The sequence below is a fragment of the Alexandromys fortis genome, unplaced genomic scaffold (genome assembly GCF_014885135.2).
Source record: "Alexandromys fortis isolate MF-2015 unplaced genomic scaffold, M_Fortis_MF-2015_v1.1 scaffold_94, whole genome shotgun sequence".
NCBI classification, from domain to species: Eukaryota; Metazoa; Chordata; class Mammalia; order Rodentia; family Cricetidae; genus Alexandromys; species Alexandromys fortis.
Genome location: NW_026067979.1, coordinates 1,736,952 through 1,758,445, shown reverse-complemented (window position 1 = coordinate 1,758,445; position 21,494 = coordinate 1,736,952). Strand labels below are relative to the sequence as shown.

Genomic DNA, 21,494 nt, shown 5'->3' with positions numbered 1-21,494 from the left:
CCACAGTGGCGGGCACGACCTCTCAAAGTTGATCCTTCTCTGCCACCTTCGTGTTTGAAGAAAGCAATTTGGGGGCGGAGCAGGACTCGCCCTCCATGCGCCCCCCTGCTGAGGGTCTGCGACTTGCCCCGGCAGGTTGCACTCCCGGGCGACTCGAGCTCTGCGCCACTTCGCTCCGGCGCGGAAGGGCGGGGACGCGAGCGGGCCGACGTCAAATTACGTCACCGGGGAAGTCCCCTTAAGACCCGCGGGCAGGCGTGGGGCGCCCGAACAGAGAGCATTCCTGTGCTCGTGCAGCCTACAGAAGCTCGGTGCGTCTGATCCGCTGCACCCTCGGTCCATTTCGCGCGGCCCGAGTCCTGTGGGAGTCGCAGAGCCGAGGTTGGGGACCTCGGTTCCCGGTGCGCAGCGGAGATCGCCGCGGCGCTTAGGAGATGCCCCGGAGCGAGGCGCGTCAGAACGCGCCGTCGGACCCAGCGCGGGCAGGTACTTCTTAGCAATTCGGCCCGCGGACCCCCAGTTGAGGTCAGAGGGTCGAGGTCACGGTTGGACGGTTCAGTCCTTCGGGGCTCGGGCCAGAACGTACGCGCTTGCATTGTTCGGGCCAAATCGGCTCCCCGGCTTGCGCCTTCCACGCATCTAGAAAGTTCTTCAGGGGCTTCTACCAGGACTGCGGGCCTCGGTGGGAGTTCAGCCCACCGTGTCATTGAGATGCAGGTGCATTTTAGGGCAGAAAGGATCTTTTCCGTCTGTCTGGTGGGTCTCTACTTGCTCTACCTTCAGGCCAGAAAAAGTGAGAAAGAGAGGGGAAAAAAAAAGATACATGTGTAGACCGTGGGCTGGAAGATAGTTTTAGCGTCAGGTGGAGGTGGGAGAGGCCTCCGGCCTAACGCCTCCCTGACAGGTCCCCTTCCTTCCCAGACCATCTTTGAGAGCCCCCTTCATCTCGATCGCCGCCGCCCCACCCCCAACACCAAGTAAACTAGCGTTCAAACTTTGGACTCTCCCAGCTATCACACCCTAAAGGCGTGGGCTTGAGACTCAGGTATTGAGGAGCTTTTTAACTGTCCAGGTTGGGAACGGCAGGAGAATAGAATTTGGTCCTCGACTCCCATCCATCAGCTCTTCCCATCCCAGGCACTCACATGCAACTCCTTGTAACAGTGAGGGTCGGTCCCCCCCTCCCTCCTTATTTTTTATAAATCTTAATTAAGCAAAAGTGCCTGTCACCTGTTAAGGGATTGCAAGGCTCTGGTCCGAAAATAACTTTGCGGGGCATACTGGTGTTTACTCAGGTACAATCCCGGTTTCTCCTATAGTTTTATAAGGCCAGGGGGCAATGCAAAAGCGGTACATTGCAAGTATAAGGGTGGTTAAACAAGATCCGAATGGAGGAGGAGCTTTGCCCATCTTTTTTTTTTTTTTTATTAATGTGGTTTCCAAGCGTTTTGACCATGTTTCTGGAAGGCCCAACATGAGCATGGCTTTGCCTGGACCGACTTAAAGAGCAGTACGGAGTCTCGAGGTCAAGTTGTAAATGTGTAACTCCAATAAAAATACATTGCCGGGCGTCTGTGTCTAACCCCAGCGCTCAGGACGCTGAAGCAGGAGAATCCCCATGAACTGTATAGTTTAAGGCCAGTCACCGTCACTGAGTGAGACCCTGGCTCAAAAAAAAAAAAAAAAAGGTTCCCCCCTCCCAAATCAAGGTAGTAGAACTGGCGTGGAGCGCAACGCAATAGTCCAGCAAATGCCCAGCATGTCTGTGGCCCCCTAGGATTGAGCTGCTTTGCCTCTCGCCCTTTTGACAAAGCATCAACAATTTTTATGCTGAATTTTCAAAGCCTGCGTGTTTATGTATTTTTCACCTTAAAGAGTGTTTTGTGAATATTTTTAATTTGTATTTATAATCTTGAGGGGTATGAGAACAACCAGAATTGGTCTTTGAAATATTTTTTTAAATTTATTTTATGGGCATCGGTGTTTTGCCTGCATTTATGTCTGTGAAGGTGTAAGATCTTGGAGTTAGAGTTGTGAGCTGCCGTGTGGGTGCTGTGGAATTGAACCTGCATCCTTTAGAGCAGCGGCTAACCACTGAGCCATCTCTCAATTTAAAAAAAATATTTTTTAAAGTAGACGATTGCATATTAATTTTACTTATAACAGTGTTTTCTTAGTATCCAGCTAATTGCATTATTCTTAGCCTTATTCAGCTATTAGAATACCTAAATAAGACGTTAATTTATCGTCTCCTCTTTCTTTTCTATAGATGTGAATTGGTACAGAGTAGGCTTGTAAAAACTGGTTTGGTTTTAAATTGTTTTTGGGACTGATAACAAGAAGTTCCATAACTGAGCAGTGACGCTTTGCCGTTGGAAAAACAGACTACGGCACATGTTTTTAGAAATTGACTTCTGTTCTCTGGTCAGTCTTCAGTAAGAGATAAAAGGGAGACCTCACTGGGTTGATTAAAATGAATGTCTGTATTCGTAACTTTTTAATTGAGCTGTTAGGGTTGGTGTGTGGGTGCACACAATTCTAAGTCCTTCTCGCACTTGGGAAACAAGCACGCCCAAGTAGCATCCTAGGATGCTGGCTAGGCCGGTGTGCTAGCTTGCGGGTCACCAGTTGGATAGCTGTCCGTGTTAATTTCCAGGGTTTGTTTCCTTTTCCTTTTTAGAGCTAGCGCCTGAGTTTGCAGCTCAGCTCAGGAGGATTGGAGACAAACTGTATTTAGCTTGGTGTGAACCCGACATCGCTGAGGTGCTGGCGGAGATGCCTAGCAAGAAGACGCAAAAGAGCGCAACAAGGAGCCCGAGCCCAACGCCGGTGCCAGCAGGTACAGTCCGGGCGCCGCGGGGCTGTGGAGGCCAGGCTTAGTCCGTTGGAGCTCGCGCCTCCTTGGCGCGTGCCTTAGGAACACCATCAGAAAGTTCTCGAAGCGGCAGCTTGCATGTTAGCCAGGCTTCTTTTCTCTGCACGTTGCCCATCTCTGTAGCTGGTGGGGGTAGAGTGCAGGTGGCCACCCTAGACAGTAAGCCCGCTGAGCGCGGCTGGAGACAGGGCACTGTCCCTGGGAGTGCAGCTCAGAGGACCGGTCACTATGAACGCCCCCACTCCCAGGCCTAACAAAAGCAGTTCTTGAGCTGCTTCTGGGCCCAGCTCTCCCATTCTGGGCTGTTTAAGGTTTAAAGACACCCCGCTGAGAGCCCGCGTTCTGAAACCTAGGAGGTCTTCCTCCTTAGTTAACATTTTAACTGCCCCTGATGGGAAGGTTGGGGGAGAGGGGTGGGCGTTTAGCAGGTGAGGAGTTCTTTTTTTGCCTTCCCCTATCCTTGTCCCCAGTTCCATCACTTTCATTGTCAGCCCACCCCATCTTTTCATCCCAGCACCTTTTTGTTTTTGTTTTGTTTTGTGAATTTCATCGAACCCAGGTCTGCAGTCTGGCTTAGTCTGTAGGACAGACTGCTGTTTCTTCAGACACTCGCAGTAGCCCTGTTGTTTTTCAGTTCAGTAGGCGTGCTGGGAAATTGTTACCTGAAGATGGCTTAATTGGCTTTAGGTCAACTTTTTTTTTTTTCTTTGGGTAGGGTCTCATTTAGCCTGAAATGACCTGGAGCTATCAAGGCTACAGTTCTCCCGTCTCTACCTGTAGGATTACAGCTTGTGTCCCACTACCTCCATTTAGCCAATACTCCACCAACTGACCCACAGCCCTAATGTTTTCAAAGGGTTTTTGTGTTAATATGACCCACTTAACTGTCTCAAAAAACAACAACAAAAAATCCAAAAACAAGGGGGCTGGAGAGATGGCTCAGTGGTTAAGAGCATTGCCTGCTCTTCCAAAGGTCCTGAGTTCAATTCCCGGCAACCACATGGTGGCTCACAACCATCTGTAATGAGGTCTGGTGCCCTCTTCTGGCCTGCAGACACACACGCAGACAGAATATTGTATATATAATAAATAAATAAATAGTTTTTTAAAAAAATCCAAAAACAAAAGAACAAAAAATCCTCGACTTGTAGAAATAAATTGGCTTAGCACAAAATGTAAATTTGAAAATTATTTTGGAAAGTTAGGCTGCAAATCCAGTGCCCAGCTCTAGGAAGGAGGCAGGAGGATTAGGGTTCGAAGTCATCAGCTACACTGCAGGCTTAAGGCCAGAGACTTCATTTCCAATCAACAAATTACGCTTGTTTTAGAATATAAACTCCAACATTACAATAAGCTTTTATGATTCTCATGGGGGGGGTCCCTAAAAACTATGTTTATATTTGCCTGCTGTGAGGGAGGTGTGAGTTATGAGACATTGCCATTTGTAGATCAACACTATAGGCCATTGGAATTTGGCTTTTGTTCCCTGCCGGGCCTTATGAAAACAAGATGACGTCATATGAGTCTGCAAAGGGCTGACTAATGGTACCGCTGAAAAAATTTAATGCTTGTAATTTCTATATTTGGAGAATTGACCTTATCCGGGGTGCTTTTGCAAAACCAAAACAAATGTTTCAACTCCAGCTTGGTCTGTGCGTCTGTTACCATACTGGAAGTCAGGTGCACTGAAGGTGAAGTACTCTGATGAGGGCCTCAGCTTGTCACAGCCGGCGTGCGTTACAACGCTTGAGGGTGTACGGTTAGGACCTAGGACCGGTGTCCGAGTTAATGGTTATGTTTGGCTTTTCTTTTTCAGATGTGGAAGATGAGTTTACTCAACTCCGGAGAATTGGAGACAAACTGAATTTCTGGCAGAAACTTCTGAATTTTATTTCCAAGCTCTTTAATTCAGTAACCTGAGTTCATCAAAAGTTTTTGCAAGCAGGGACTCCTAAAAAAGGAAGTTCCCCCAGTTGGTGCAAATGTCTATTATGGGATGAACAGTGATGTGATGGAGGGGGATGCTTCTCTGAGCACAGATCGTGAATGGCATGAATGAATTTCTTCAGGAAAGGTTTCAGAAACCTTTCTTTGAGCTGCGATAACATGAAACACATTCCTTTTAAAACGAGACAAGAGGAATCATGGGAATAGGGAAGAAACTGTCTTTTGAGAGTTGTCTGGTGTCTTTGCCAAGGCTGTTGTCCTGAGTCATGGGAAGGGGCATGGCAAATGATTACATCCGATGGGGATAGTTGTTCAGTATTGCCTTTTCCTTTTTGACAGCAACTCCAGAATAATGTGTACTATTTAGTTTCATTCACTTAATCTTCTGAGAGGAGACATTTAATTTTTGTTAACATTGAGTGTTATAGTGAATACTGATTTTATAAGTCACTGTGAACCTATTGTGTCTACTTAGGTGACTTTTTTTTTTTTTTTAAGTTGAGGCAGGATTTCTCTGGTTAACAATCCTGTCCGTCCTAGAACTTATTTTGTATACCAGGCTGGCCTCGAACTCAGAGATCTGCCGGTGTCTGCCTCCCAAGTCCTGGGCACTAAAGGCGTGCGCCACTATTGCCCAGCTGACTTTTAAGTGTGTTACTGTAACCGTTAACTGGAAAGTATGGAAAGCCACCCTATAACTGGAAAAAGTTAGAAGTATTTCAAGGTCACTTGGTGCCAGTAAAATTCTTGCAGATTGATTATTACGTGATAAAGAAAATTGGGATTTTATGTAGACAATGAAAAGCAAGAAACTTTTAAAAGTTGATATAATTAAAACTTAGTAAAAGATTCATAAGAAGTTTCTAAAATTTTATAGCCTGCCACAAGTATTTCTTAGAAGGTTTTTGGTGGGTTTTGTTTTGCTTTTTTTAAGACAGCATTTCTTTGTATCTCTGGCTGTCCTGGGAACTCACTCTATAGATCAGGCTAACCCTAAACTTAGAGATAGCCCCATCTCTGCCCCCCAAGCCACTCCCACCTCCTCAGCTTTAGAGTTTCATTTTTAATTTGGGATATAAACGTGAAACTCAAATAACAAATCAATTCTGGTTAACAGAGGCAAGAGACTGGAATTCCCTAAAAGGCACACAGATGGCCAACAGATCTGTGATTCAGAGAAAGGTAAATGAAAACCACCAACCAAAGAAAGATAGCAAGCGTTGTTAGGATGCAAGAAGAGAAAGAATTTCTATAGGTCTTTGTTATGGTTGTTAGGTAGGACGCCCACTTTGTGAAACAGCATTGAGGTTCTTTTAAAACTAAGAAATGAACCACCCTAAACCCAGCTGTCCCACTACTAAGTATATGTGCAAAGGTATTGGAATCTGTACTTCTGTATTTTTTATTATTTGTATTAGCTAAGACAGGGAAGCTATCAGAGGCTGAGAGGGTTTTAAAAGTGGGAGTATAACAAAATTGAGCCTTAAAAACCGGGAAATGTTATTTGTTAAACCTGGACATTTATATTTTGACAAAAGTCACATAGTCAACAAATAATAGGAATAAGGTGGCTTGGGGAGGTGGGAAAATGGCCACCCCAGAGGGCAGAAGCGGAAGTGAACCCTGACGTTCTTTTATACAACAAGGCTACTGCAATTGGGAAATGAGGTCATGATTGAGTTTTACCAGAAGTAATTTATTTTACTTATTTATAGTTGAAATTTTTGTTTCATTTGAACACGTATGTCACTTTCATTTCTGTTATGAGACAAGGGTTTCGTAACACCGTGAAGGGTGTTGTATAGCTAGTCACTTTGGATGAACTTACCTCAGTAGTTAGTGGGCCTCAGCATTAAAGTTTTCACTTTGAAGATTTTTTTTTCTTGGCCTAAAGGTAGACAGACAGTTTACCAAATGGGTATTTATGGTCTGTGACTGTATTTATATGTTTGTTTCTGAAGACCGATCTTATGGTCTGGACTATTAAATAGAGTTGAATACAGTGGCCGCTATTGAAAAATATCACGTCTTCCTGTGTGTTTTTTTGTAAATTAAGAAGTGTATTAAGCTATTTTAATATGTGTCAGCAGACATCTGGTGTGGTGTATATGTGCGTTTGAATGCATGTTTGTGTGGGAAGGTGTGCATCAGAGGTCAATAGTTTCTCCGCATTATTAGAGATATTAGTGAATGTGTGCGGGTGTACACATGCTACTGTGTTTGTATGGAGGCCAGAATGCAACTTTTAAAAAATTACATGTATCTATTTGTGTGTGTGTGTGATGCTTCATGTGTGGAGGTCAAAGAACAATCTGAGCATCAATCCTTTCCCTCCACTTCACGGATTCCAGCAGTGGAGCTCGATGTTGTCTTGGCTGCCAGTGTCATGCTGTTGGCTCACTGAAGACAGCTTACAGGAGTTGGTCCTCCTTCCCTCAAAGTGTATGTGACAAGCACTTTTACCCACGGAGCCAGCCCCTATATTTTTAGAGATGGAATCTCCCTGAACCTTAACTAGCTGGCCAGCGAGCTCCAAACATTCACCTCTCACCTGGGATTACAGGGGTGTGCTGCTATGCTCATCTTTTGATTTTATTATTATATTGTCTATGGTTCAAAACAATTTTCAAATTAAAATACTTTGATAATAATCCTTCCCCCTCCCTACAACCCAACTGTAAGTTTTTTCTCAAAAAACAAAAACAATACAGTAGCACCCACCCCCGAAAAAGAAAAAAAAATAAAACAAAGCCACATCCAAAAACAATAATAAAATAAAAAAAAAATAATAAAAAACCCAGCAAACTAACCAAATACAAGCACAAACTGGAGCCCAATGGTGTATCGATCCACTACTGAGCATGAAGCCTGTCCTGGCATGGCTGATGTATCCAGTGTTGTTCTGCTTGAGAAAACGAACTTTTCCTCTCCTAGTAGATGTGACCTTTGAGTTGTTAACCTTTACCCCAGTGGCTAGGCTCTCATTCATTCATGTTTTAAAAATTATAACAAAATAAGTGGGGGGATGCAACAGGGATGAAGGGGGATATGGAGTAACCAGGAGGTGAACAGAACTGGGGTGCATGATGTGAAACCCCCAAAGATTCGATAAAGAAGAAAAATATAACAACATAAGATAGAAACTATCACAGGGAAGTTGCCAAGACAGACCAATAGAAGGGAAAGGGCCTAAGGGAAAACACAAGGATCAGAGTCACCCATTCGCACACTCAAGGAATCCCATAGAAACACTGAACCGGAAGTCCTATGTGTAGAGGCCCTAGTGCAGGCCTTGTGAATGCTGCCACCGCCTACATTCATAGGCGCTTTAGAGAACCTTGTTTTCTTAATATCCTCCATCCCCTATGGCTCTTACAATCTTCCTGACTCTTCTTCTGAGGGGGTAGAAGGTGGCGGAGGTGTTTCCCTGAGCTTTGAGGGGCGGGGTTGCGTTCCCAAAGTCTCTCTCTGCACAGTGTCTGCCTGTGGGTCTCCATATGTGTTCCCATCTGCTGCAGGAGGAAGACTCTCTGAAGATGGCTGAACGAAGCACTGATCTAAGGGTATAGGAGAATATCTTTAGGGGTTATTTTATCATTATATTCTTTTCCTTTTTTAGATCATTATTATTTGGTTTTATTCTAGGTCCCTGGGCTATCTAGTCTCAGGTTCTTGGCCACCCAAGCAGTGCCGGGTATGGGTTCTATCTTGTGGAGTGGGAATTAAGTCAGTTATTGGTTACGCCTACAAATTTTGTGCCACAATTTCCCTGGCACATCTTGCAGGCAGTTGCATCATCAGGGATAAAGGGCTTGTGGCTCATTTGGTGCTTTATGTTTCCCTTGAGAGCAGGCACACACCATCAGTCCCAGCACTGAACCGACAGAGGCAGTCATCTCCGAGTTCAAAGCCAGGCTGGTCTATGTGGAGAGTTCAAAGACTACATAGATCTTGTCTTAAAAAAAAACAAACAACAACGAAAACAATAAAACACTTGGGTGATTTGAAGGTGTCTTGAGCAGAGTGGGCTGAGGAGAAGCGAGGTCTGCCCACTTTCCCCTGCCCCTTGCCTTGCCCCAGTGGAGCACACAGCGGAGTTCCCTTTGTGTGGAGCTGCTGTGTGATTCCGGTGGTGCTGACCTCATCCTTCTCCCTCAGCCTCCAGCCCTAGGACTGCAAGGATTGCTTCACCCTGAACCAGTCACGTGCAGAAGAAGTAGGCACAACGGGGTGACCTTCCTCTTTGAATGTGAGAACTAGGAAACAGTCTTCAGAAGCCTTATCTTTACCTCTACCCTCGAAGATTCTCATGACCTGTAGGGAAGGGAGTGCAATCTTCTCTAAAGGGAAGTGAGGGATGGAGAGTTGCTGGGGGAGACCCTGGGGAAGCAGCTCCGGGAAGGTTGAGAGGTCTTTGCAGGAAGAAGCTCCCATAGGGCTTGGTGCAAGAGAAACTTCAAAGCTCTTACAGCTAGAATTGAGGAACATTCAGGAGGAACACGTGGAAACTTGGCTATAGAGTTCACAAACTCGACATATGTGAACTTTTGTTTGTGTGTGTGAGTGTGTATGCCCGAGTGTGTGAATCTGGAGGCCAGAGGAGGTCCCACTGTGTCTTTTTCCTTTGAGAGGAGGTCTCTCACTGAGTCTGAAGGAGCCAGTGAGTCCTAGCTATCCTCCTGTTTGCCAGCACACACACACGCACACACAGACATACACCTGCCCCACCTCCATTTTGGCCTTTTTTCATAGGTCCTGGCACCCAAACTCAGGCCCTCAGGCTTGTACAGCAAGCTCTCTTTCCCACCGAACCACCCTCCAGTCTATGACAGTTTTGAGACAGTCCCACTAGTACTTTGCCAAGGCCAGATTTGACTTGAACTCCAGATCTTCCTGTTAAGTTGGTAGCCTCCCAACTTAACACTTCCTGCCTCGACTTTCTCAAGGTTGGGCTTGCAAGGATGGGCTATACACCACACCCTATGAAAGGCACATTTTCATGCTTAAAATATTCCCCCAAAGAGCCAGATATGGTGGCTCATGTCTGTTATCATATAGCATCTAAGGAGCTAAGGCGAGAGGAAGTCTGAAGGAACTTTAGCAGGCCCGAGCATGGCAAGCATGGCACTGGCAGGCCTTTCCCTCCCCCCTCTCCCTTGTAAACCATAGATTAAATTGCTAAAGCTACCCGCCAATGTCTCTTCCCTCACTTGGACACTTTCTTATGCTAGACTCATCCCTAAGGCTGATCCCCAAGGTCAAGCTATCAAAGTATTAAAGTCTAGCAATCAAAAGTCCCCTTTTGTCTGCTCTAATTAATATGTCCAATCGAAACAAACCAGCTCATCCTAACATGAGGGGTTTCCCGTTTCCCTTTATAAGACGCCATCTTCCTATGGGCCACATTCAACTCTGCTCTATCCAGAGGCAACCCTTTGTCCCTCCCTGCCTCCTCTCCCTTGTTCCTGTTTCTTTCTCCCTTGTCCTCTGTCTTTTATTCCCTGCCCGTTGTCTCTCTGGGACAAATATGTCTCTTTCGTTCTGAGAACTTGGTCTTGGTATGGCCTGTGTCATTTCTGGTCTTTTGATGTCAAGTTAAAGACCAGCCTAGACCCACGCAGCTAAGACCCTGTCTGCGAAAGAAAAACAGATCTTGAGGTATCCATGTGGTTGTATTTGTTGGATGACGCAAAGAGACCATTTTTATCTGTATTCACTTTTGTTGTTTCCCTTACTATTAATTATTTGTTTATGGGGGGCGGGGTGCACGCGCCATGGCATGCCAGTTGTGCCTATGGCAGTCAGAGGACAACTTGCAGGGTTGCTTCTCTCCTTCCACCTTGTGGTTCCTTGAACTGATCTCAGGTCTCAGCCTAGGTCGCAGGCTGAGTGCCTTCGCCTGCTGAACTGACTCACTAGTAAATTCTGGTCTTTTGCTGTTTTGAGACAAGACCTCACTGTGGAACCCTGGCTGGTGTTGAACTCAACACTCAGACCAGGCTGGTCTCCAACTTTCAGTGATGTTCTCGACTCTGCTTCCAGAGTTCTGGGACCACAGGCTCGGGCCACCGAGCCCTGTCTTTGTTAATCTTGGGTCCCTGCCCTAGCCACGCCCACTCCCATAACCTCTGACCCGCCCATCGCCATCTTGGGACCCTCTCTCTCTTTCTGCTTCCTTGGCGTGTGCACGCGTTTTCTCTGTCTCTCTCTTCTTTTATCTCTCCTCTCTCCTTTTATCTCTTTTCTCTGTCTTTCTTTCTCCCCCTTCCTTAATAAATACTTATGGCTATTTCCTGTGTTTACGTGTCTGTTACCTGCCGCCACCGTGGGCCAAGGAAGCGTGCCCTCCTGTAGCCTCTTTCTCATGGCGGGCCCTGCCAGCCCGCACGGGGATCATTTGTAGCCGCTCTCTAATCGTTTTTTAAGAATAACAGTCTTATGTTACATTTTTTTTTGTTTGTTTGAGATAGAAGTATTCTGTAGCCCTGACAGTTCTCCAGACTTGTAATGTAGCCAAGGCTGGTCTTGTTCTCTTTATTCTTCTGCTTCTACTTCCCAATTCCCAATCACAGACATGTACCTCCACAGCAGGCTGTATATCTTTAAAAAAAAAAAAAATACAGCTCTGTATATTTGAAAAATTCTTCTAGTTATCTATCCATGTCTCATCAATCTCTCTCTCCTTCTATTATCTGTCAACGATTCACCTACATTTATATAATCTATCTTCTATCTAAATCATCTGGTAAAATTGTTTTTCAGATGAAAGTCCTAGTTCGCTGTCACACGGGTTTGAGACTCTCTTACAAGAAGCACAACCCCTCCTCTATGTCCACACAGAACCAACTCCTTACTATTATAATATAAATGGTGAAAAATCTCATAGAACTCCTCAAATCTTTGTCAAAGGATCATCTATCAATCCACCAGACAGATAACTTGACATCTTTCTTTTTTTGTTGTTTGTTTTTCGAGACAGGGTTTCTCTGTGGCTTTGGAGCCTGTCCTGGAACTGGCTCTGTAGATCAGGCTGGCCTCGAACTCATAGAGATCCACCTGTCTCTGCCTCCTGTGTGCTGGGGTTAAAGGCCTGCACCATGACTGCCTGCTGATAGCTTGACCTCTTTTTTTTTTTTTTTTTTTTTTTTTTGGTTTTTCGAGACAGGGTTTCTCTGTGGCTTTGGAGCCTGTCCTGGAGCTAGCTTTGTAGACCAGGCTGGTCTCGAACTCCCAGAGATCCACCTGCCTCTGCCTCCCAAGTGCTGGACCTCTTAAAGCTGAGGTGATTATGATGGGAGTGGTGGCTGGCATCTTCAGCTCCAGCTCTAAGGTAGCAAAGGGAGAGGGATCTTCAGCGGGAGGCCACCTTGGAACACCTAAGGAGACACAGTCTCAAAAACAAAAAACAAAAACAAAAAAACAAAACCCTATAGACAGACCCCAACACAACCACAAGTGAGTCAGGACAATAGGGCAGGCAGGGTTACTACGCCAGGAACGTGCTGATTGACTCCAGGACTCACAGAAACACTGAGCAACATGCCCTTGGGAAGGCAACCTGGCTGAGTTACTGGGAAATTAAAAGGCTCACGTCGTCACGGTCAAGATCCTTGTGGTTTGATTGGAAAGATGGGATGGCAAAGGGACCAGAGGAACTCCTGCGTGGTTGTGAACCAGAGTTCCTGCTGAGCTCCTTGCCCACAGCCTTGAAAGGAACTGAACAGTTTGCAAAAAGATACAGATAAACGGCGTTTTGAAAGAAAGACCTCCGTTTCGGAACCGTTCTCCCGCGTTTAGAAGCGTCGTCCCCGCCCCGCTCCCTCCCCCGCCCCATTCCGCAGAGTGTTCCTCCAACGAACACAAAGCCCTGGGTTCTGCCCGAGAACCACAGAGACCCCGGCGCTGGCAGAGCTACTTATATGCAGCTGAAAATAGCCGGGGTCACCTGACAGGACACACCCTGCTGTGTAATCGGGAGCATTTTCACAGTTAAAGAACAAACCCTTTGTCAGCGCAAAGCAGGTGCTCCCTCAAGGACTTGCAGAAATTGATTTGACTTGGTGAAACAGTCACACTTACCCACAACTTCTCTGAATACGTCCGCCCCCCCCCCCCCCCGCCCCCAACACCAGAGAAGTAGGAGAGCTGATAGGAACTCTAGACAGGATTCGGGACTCAGATGTTTACTATATGTCATTGTTACCATGCTCTGGGTTCCCCTCCCAACACAGGGAGACATTCTCCTTCAGTTTTGGGTTAATGCCCAACTTTGCAGGACCCTGGGTTCGTATTGCACAACGGGACAGAACAGAACAACCAAAAGTGAAATAACACCGTGACGGTCCCTGTTCTTTCTGTTTTCCTAGCCTAGAGACAGGCTCTATACTAGGCTGGTCCTGACCTCAACATTCCCCTGCCTCAATCTCCTGCGAGAATGCTAAGATTCCATGCTTGTCCATCTAGATCTTGGATTGTAATGTTCTGTAGTCATCTCCGAAGGCTAGCACTCCTTCCTGCAGGGCAGCTCCTTGGGACTCAGGAAGTTTTCTTTCTTCCTTTTTTACTTTTTCGTTAATGATTGATTTATTTTTACTTTATGAGCATTGGTGTTTTGCCTGCCTGCACGTCTGTGTGAGGGTGTCAGATCCTCTGAAACCATAGCTACAAACAGCTGTGGGCTTCCATGTAGGTGTTGGCGATTGAATCTGGGTCCTCTGCAAAAGCAGCCAGTGGTCTTTTAACTGTTAGCCACCTCTCCAGTCCCAAGGACTCAGGAAGTTTTAATGAGAGGCTCCAAAAGAGTTTAAATCAACTCATAAATTTCAGGAAGTCTCTGGCATTAACTAGATACACAGGCTCCCCCACCCCACCCCACCCCACGCCCAGCACCCAGGTTATATAAACAATAAGCATTGTTGAAGAGAGAAGACACTGGACAGAGAGCTCCCTAGTTCCGGTTTTCAAGTCATCACCCATGTCGGGGTGTACTTTCAGGGACACAGAGTTGTCCATATTCCCGAAAACAACCCCAACAAAATCATTGTTCCTTCAAGCTGGACTTTGGCAGTAGTAGATTTCCTTTCTGGAGTAAATAGACACTTCTCTGTCACATACCAGGAAAAATGCCACACAGCATACAGGAAAAGGTTTCTCCTCCCTCCCCACTTCCCCCGCCCTGTCATGCTCTTATATCTTCTTCCAGGGTTTGTGAGCTTTGACCATTTCCAATGTCCTATTTCTATTCAGGTATTTTTTGAGACAGGAGTTAGCATCCCTTAGTAAGGGCAGGGCCTATGGAGAATCATGAGCTAGCTATGACCCCCTCCCCTGAATGGACAAGCTAGGTTTTTGGGCTGAGGAAACACATACAGGGCTGGTAGACTGTTTCCTGGTTTTGCTCATGATGTGCTCAAAGATTACCAATCCTGATAGAGATTACGTCACTCCCACCCCACCACTGTACCCCCACACAAGATCTGTCCACTGTGCAGGGCAGCTTGTTTCTGATGGCAGACTTTCCTTGCAGTCCCGCCCAGTCTGAGTTCTTTCCCACTTTTCCTTATTAGTTCACAGATACTCCACTCACTCCTTGCCCAGGTTTCCTTATACTTCTGGGTGTGAGATGATGAACTTAGGAGCCACTGGGTTTTGTGACTGCTGCCTTTCTGGAACCAGAGCTTCCTGGGTGAAGTGCCCCAAAAGCAGAGAAGCGTTCCACTGCACTTAGAAAAACCCACAGCCCACACCTTTTTTTTTTTTTTTGTCTTTCCTCCTTTCTCCCCCTCCCCCAACTCTTTCTTTTTAAAATACGGGGTCTTTCTACGTAGTTCAGGTTGACCTGAACTTATGGTAATCCCCCTGCTGCAGTCCTATTTAAAGTGCTTCGGTTACAGGCGTGTACTACCATGCCCTGCTCTCTCAGTGTCCCCGGCCCCACAGTTGTCATTGCTTCTAGGCTGAAATCAGGCTGCTGTTTTGTCATTTGCTTCTGATCCAAGTTCTCTCATAAAAGGAAATAAACACATCAGCTTCAATCCACCATGAAAATTATAAGCACTTATAATCTCCATCATGTGTAGCTCAGAGTCAGGGTCAATAAAATACCAGCTAGATTTCCATTTGAGATGGAGGGTTAGAAATGAGCTTCCTCGCAGAACTGGGGAAGATCTTGTCCCATCAAGAAGATGTCACTATCCCAGCACTCTGGAGGCAGAGGCTGGCGGATCTCCACAAGTTCAAGGCCAACCTGGTTTTCAGAGGAAGTTCCAGGAGAGCCAAGGCTAACCAGAGAAACCCTGTTTCAAACAAAAAACAAAAGAAGGAAAGAAATAAGGAGAGAGAGAGAGAGAGAGAAAGCGCTATTAAAAGGAACCTTTTGAAGGAGGTGGCCGAACAGTGATGGATCTGTGAATCTGAAGGGGCCGAGGCCGTTTCCCCCTTGATGAGGCATCTGGTTTTCATTTGTCAGCCCTCAGTGATGGCAAATCACTCATTGCCGCCTGTCGATCACAGGTTTCAGGCACAATACCATTTCATGCATTCCCATAACAATTCGGGTCCTGGGTAAGTGAGGTGGTGGAGGTGGGGCAGTGGGTAAAGAAAGATGCTTGCCTGACAGCCACACAGCCTGACAACTTGTGGCCCGTCCCTGGGCGCCTGAGTGTTGGAAAGAGAGAACTGACCCCTGAAGTTTGTCTCCTGATTTTTAACATGGACTGTGGGGCTGGAGAGATGTCTCAGCTGTTAAGTGCACTGACTGTTCTTCCAAAGGACCCGGGTTCAATTCCCAGCATCCACATGGCAGCTCACAACTGTCTGTAATTCCAAGATCTGACACCCTCACACAGACATACACACACAGGCAAAACACCAATGCTCATAAAACAGAACCCTCTACTTCTGGGCTGGTGATATAATATAGCTAGCTCAGTGATAGATTTGCTTTAAAAAAGAGAAAAAGAAAAAAAAATGAACTGCATTCACTCCCCCATATAAAACAAACAAACAAATAAGTAAATGTATGTGGTGAAACCTTAATTTTTTTTCAGGTCTTGATTTTCATACAACAAACCCAAGATGTTAAAACAACCACAAATGCAAACTTTCTAGTCTTGATTTGAGAAAGGCTAGATTTTGATGAGATAGTTTCCAGTGGGGTTTATTTCTTTTTCTTTTTGACATAGTCTCACTTTGTAGCACAGGCTGGCCTGGAATTCACTATGTAACCTAGGCTAGCTCCCAACTAACTCAAGGTGACCCTTTTGCCCAGCCTCTCAAGTGTTGGATTTAGGGTATGGATCACCATGCCTGGCTTTTATGGGGGCTCTTGAAGGAGTCTTTCCGGATTTGAGAGCAAGAATTTGTTCATTTTGGGGACAGATGTCAGATCTTGTCTGATTTTGTCTTTGGCTTTGGGGAGTCAGGGTCACATTCATCCACAGGGGTTTGATGCATCCACTTTGATTCCATCAGATGAACAAAACTTCCCCAAGAAATATGCTAGTTTTTTGTTCATCTCTGATACACCAGACACTTAAAAACACAATTTTATTTCGGCTATTGTGCGGAATACTCCTACTTAGAAGGTGTGGCTGGTAATCTTCAAAATAGCCAAGTTTCCTCCAAAGTCAAGATGCAGGATTTGAACTTGGAGCTCTCAGGTTTCAAAACTCCCCCACCCCTTTGCTCCCTCAGTACAACTGTCTTCTGCTGTAGGGATGGGAGAGGCCCAGCTTTGTTTTCAGAGCACAGCCTCACTAAATGCAACAGGAGCTTTACACCCCGGGTTTTTCTCCGGGTAAAGGGTTTATTATTAAGCTTAGTTGTTATGTGAAAAAAAAAATAATGATGATGAGCATAGCACCATCCACATTCCTGCCTTCCAGGGGCTTTCCTCTCTTTAGCAATAAAGGGGACCTAAGGAAATTGTCGCGCTACACTCCAAGAATCCAAAGTGAGCCAGCCACGGGGGTGAAGTCTTCTCTCAGCCCTGGGAGGGATAAGAGAGGTTAGACTTAATCCTGAAAGACATACTACCCACCAGCTCCCCGTTGAGACAGACATTGCTTGAGTTATTTGTAGTGGGGAAGAAAAGGATTAAAAGGAGCGAGTCAAAGCAGCAATTTGTAGGCTTTGAGCCGTCCCCCCCCCACCCCCCCGTCTGTCTCATGGCACAAGGCCCAGGCAGAAGTTAGGAAGGAAGAGAGGGAAAAAAAAAATGTTAGCATTATGTTTTGAAGCAAAGAATAGACAGCATCCACACTCACCAGTTGGCCTTGATGACTCATCACCAGCCAGGGCTGGGGCGGAGTCGGGAGCACAGATGGCTGTGCTATGTTATGAAATCCTATTTTTCATCAAGTCCACTTTTTAGTCAGGGATTCCCAGATGCTCTGTTGTCAGAACACACATCAGCTCATTAGAAAAACACCCCCTTCCTGTGGAGAAAAGATGCCCTGTAAAAAGACAAGGTAGCCCAGGCACCAGCCTGTTAAAATGGTCCTTTATTCCCGTTGCAACCATTCCTGGAGTTACGTGGAAAAGGGAAATTTCAGAGCGCTAGTGGGTCTAGGCTGCAATGTTAACTCTTAAAGTGTCGTTATAAAAGAACATAAAGAACTCAGTCGAATTCTTCACAGCTGACTTCTAGCTGCCAGGGAGCCAGGGACCTTCCCTGAGGCTTGGAAAGTACCCAGCCACGATGAGAAGGTTTAAATTAACTCGCACAAGGAAGTGGAACAGGAAAAAAGCCGTGTGTACATTCTTGCAATTCACACTATTTATAGAAGAAGAGAGCCGGACTAATGAGCAGACATATGCAGGTTAAAAGATGCTGTTATCATCCTCCGACCCAAACTGTCTTACGGTTAGAGGGGGGTCCGGCCAAAAAATGATTACAGGGGCAGAGGCAGGCAGAACTCTGTGAGCTTAAGGCTACCCTGGTCTATATAGCAAATTCCAGGCTAGCCAGAGCTACATAATGAGACTGTCAAGAAAAAAATATAGGGGCTGGGAGTATGGCCCAGGGGAAGAACAATTGCATAGCTGTCCCTGAGTTTGATACTCAGCACTGCAAAATAAATAAATAAGTAAAACTGTGTGTATGTGAACACACAAATGTATATAGACATGCATCTACACACATATCTGTGTATGCTGGGACAATTTTGTCATTATGTGTCACTCATATACATTACACACACACACACACACACATATACACACATATATCCATACGATCAGTGGGTCATAGCTATCTACCCTTGTCTTCATGGCAGCATTTAATAGCTTTATCTTTGAAGAATATAGAAAGTTCTTTGGTCCTTACTGATATGGGACTATCCTGAGTTAAATGGAAGATCCTTTGTTTTGAAAATACTTGCAGTCCCAGGCAAACTGGTTGGTTGCCCTTGTAGGGTGCTAATGTTATTCTGTATGTATCTATATTAGATTTCTTTATTTAATATTTAGTTATTACATATACAATATTCTGTCTGTGTATATGCCTGCAGGCTAGAAGAGGGCACCAGACCCCATTACAGATGGATGTGAGCCACCATGTGGTTGCTGGGAATTGAAATCAGGACCTTTGGAAGAGCAGGCAATGCTCTTAACCTCTGAGCCATCTCTCCAGCCCTATAGTAGATTTTTTCCCTCCTTTTTGAGACAAAGTTTCATACAGGCGAGACTGGTCCTGAATTCCATATGACATGAGGCTGGTCTTGAACTCAGGCTCCTTCTTTCCACACCTCTAGAGTCCTAGAATTATAGCTATGGGCCACCATGCCCTATTTATACAGTGCTGGGGGATCAAACCCAGGGCAAAGTTCGAAGCAGGGAAGCACCCTCTTGACTGAGCAACATCCCAGACCTACCTACAGCAGCCTTAATTGGAAAGATCTCTACCTACACAAACTACATTCTCCTTCTCTTTCTTTCCCCATTTTCAAGTCATGCATGAGAAAGGGATCATAACTCTTAAGCGGTGTCACTTTTATGAGGTCAAAAAGGGGTTGAAAGATTTTGTGGAAGCCAGGCTCTTGGCCAGGCCCTCCTTCTCAAATACTTCAGAGGATTACAAGAGCCTCTTGTAGTCATAGTTGTTCCTGGGATTACTAAATTCCCACTGTGTGAAGAGATGAAGGAAGCAGCCCCCTGCCTCACAGATGTTAGACAGCTGAGCATGACCAGATGAAACGGTTGGAGATAGTTCAGAGCTCGCAGCTCTCAACCGAGAAGGTGGCCATTAGCAACAAGACAGGGGTCAGGTACCGTCCACTGCTGTTAACTTCAAATAAACAAAGGCTCTGCCTTCACTATCAGGTAAGTTGTTTTGCCATTGAAATCATCGGTGACTCAAATCTCAACAAGCAAGCCTGCAAACTATTATTGGGACCGTGTCTCTAAAGATGAGGCTTTCTTAGCTGACTTCCTCAAACAGTGTAATTTTTAATCATCGCGGCTCCTTTACAGTTGCTGTTTTGTTTTTTTTTTTTAAAGGTCACCACTGGTCTTATTGCGACACCCAGCCCTTTTATTTCTGCTCTGAGCACCGGCTCCTTCAAATGTATGTAAAGCGGTGAGTGTGTAGCTCCATGTGCGGCAGGCCCCCGGCAAGTTCCTCTTTCCTGTGCTCTTGAAATGTCAGTTTCTGCTTTTCTAACCATGTTATTCAAGCACCGAGCTCCCACATGTTTCTTCTTGTTTGTTTTCTTTCTATCTTTTTTCTTTTTTTGTGGCTTTGGGTGTCCAACTGTATTCTTGTAATGTTGGCAAGTTCTCTCCCCAGGGAGCCACACCTCAAATCCTCTCCTGCCCTCTTTAAGCTGATATCCTGGCTGCTTCCCCATCCTCTCCTCGGTTTCTTTCTTTCTTTCTTTCTTTCTTTCTTTCTTTCTTTCTTTCTTTCTTTCTTTCTCTCTTTCTCTCTTTCTCTCTTTCTCTCTTTCTCTCTTTCTCTTTTTCTTTCTTTCTTTCTGGGATTTGCTTTAATAATTTTCCTACCAACTTTGGGTTTCTTTCCTTCTCACTTTCGCTGTTCAAGCCTTCGTTGCACATCAAGGTCCACGTCAAAATCTGTTTTTCTCTGAGAAGGTGATGCCAATCGCTCAGATCAGAAAGATGATTTTATCTTTGGGTTGGGTGTGCAGCCAGAGCTGACCAGGAAGGTAAGAGGCCCTGGCTTCAACACTTAGCACCACAAAAAGAAAGCCAGAAGAGAGAGGAAGGAAGGAATGAGAGAATGAAAAATAAGTAAATTCTTTAGGGCCCTGTGCTGGCTAGTTTTATGACAATTTGACACAAGATAAAGGCGTCAGTGAGGAGGGAAGCGCGGTTAAAGAAATGCCTCCACCAGGTCAGGTTGTAGGCACATCTGTAGAGCAGTCCATGTGCATGGTGCCAGTCCTGGACTGGGGTTCCTGGGTTCTATAAAAAAGCAGGCTGAGCAAACCATGAGGAGCAAGCCAGTAAGCAGCGCCCCTCTATGGCCTCTGTATCAGCTCCTGCCTCTGTATCAGGTTCCTGTCCTGACTTCCTTTGATGATGAACTGTGATGTGGAAGTGTAAACTGAATAAACCCCTTCCTTCCCAACTTGCTTTTTGTTCATGGTGTTCATCACAGCACCAGAAATCCTAAGACAGTTCCCATGTCACATTGTGTGTGTGCATTTGTGTGTGCACGAACACCACAAACATATAGCAGAAGTCAATTTTGAATGTTGTTCCTAAAAAGCTGTTCACCTAAAAAATATTTTTAGATTTTTAAATTTTATTCTCTGTGTATGGATGTTTTGCTTGTAGGTATGTAGAGACATGTACCACTTCTGTGTGTGGTATCCATTGGGGGTCAGAAGAGGGTGTTGCATCACCTGGAACTGGAGTTACAGATGGTTGTGAGCCACTGTGTGGATGCTGGGAACTGAATCTAGGTTCTCTGCAAGAGCAACAAATGCTCTTTACCACCAAGCCAACTGTCCAGTTCCCTACTATTACTGTTTTTAAGATTTGTTAGCCAGGCAGTGATGGCACACACCTTTAATCCTACCACTCGGGAGGCACAGGCAGGTGCATCTCAGAGGCAAGCAGATCTCTGCGAGTTCAAGGCCAGCCTGGTTTACATAGTAAGTTCCAGGACAGGCTCCAAAGCTACACAGAGAGGCCCTGTCTTGAAAAAGAAATTGTTTGTTTTTTATTTTTATGTATGTAAGTGTTTTGCTTGCACATATGTTTGTATACCATGTGCATTCCTGGTGCCCATGGAAGTCAGAAGAAGGCATCAGATTCCTTGAAACTCAAGTTATAGTTGGTCATTAACTGCCATGTGGGTATTGGGGACTGAACCCAGATCGTCTCCAAGAGCCACAAGTGCTTGTAAGAGCTGAGCTATGGCTCTAGCTTTTGTTCATTTTGTTCTTTTTGAGACAGGTTTCTCACTAGCTGGGTTCATCATTTAGGCTAAGTGGGGTCGGATAGGGCATCCCAGAGATCCCCCTGTCTCCTCCTCCTCAGCACTGGCTTCTGAAGGTTATACCTGGCCTCTGGTTCTCTGTTGTCTGGTTTACCACAGCATAAACAGTTGCCACTAATGAAACCATTTCCTCGTCCCTTTTCTCCTATGAAGGACTGGACTCCAGCGAAACCATGAGTAATAAAATAAAACAAATAAAGTCAT

General features: G+C 45.5%; 1 protein-coding gene across 1 annotated transcript; it reads left to right on the top strand.

The window, feature by feature from the left end:
• Positions 1-204: 204 nt before the first annotated feature.
• Pmaip1 (phorbol-12-myristate-13-acetate-induced protein 1) lies at positions 205-6,844 on the top strand. Its single transcript, XM_050158018.1, has 3 exons — positions 205-486; positions 2,681-2,839; positions 4,692-6,844. The coding sequence occupies exons 1-3, from the start codon at positions 435-437 to the stop codon at positions 4,793-4,795; spliced, it is 315 nt and encodes a 104-aa protein (XP_050013975.1). The 5' UTR covers positions 205-434; the 3' UTR covers positions 4,796-6,844.
• Positions 6,845-21,494: the final 14,650 nt, after the last annotated feature.

Excerpts from the sequence above, each read along its gene's own strand:
- Pmaip1 (XM_050158018.1), top strand. The coding sequence starts at position 435 with ATGCCCCGGAGCGAGGCGCGTCAGAACGCGCCGTCGGACCCAGCGCGG. Across the intron at positions 487-2,680 it reads GTCGGACCCAGCGCGGGCAG|AGCTAGCGCCTGAGTTTGCA; the intron begins GTACTTCTTAGC and ends TTTCCTTTTTAG. Across the intron at positions 2,840-4,691 it reads CCCAACGCCGGTGCCAGCAG|ATGTGGAAGATGAGTTTACT; the intron begins GTACAGTCCGGG and ends TTTCTTTTTCAG.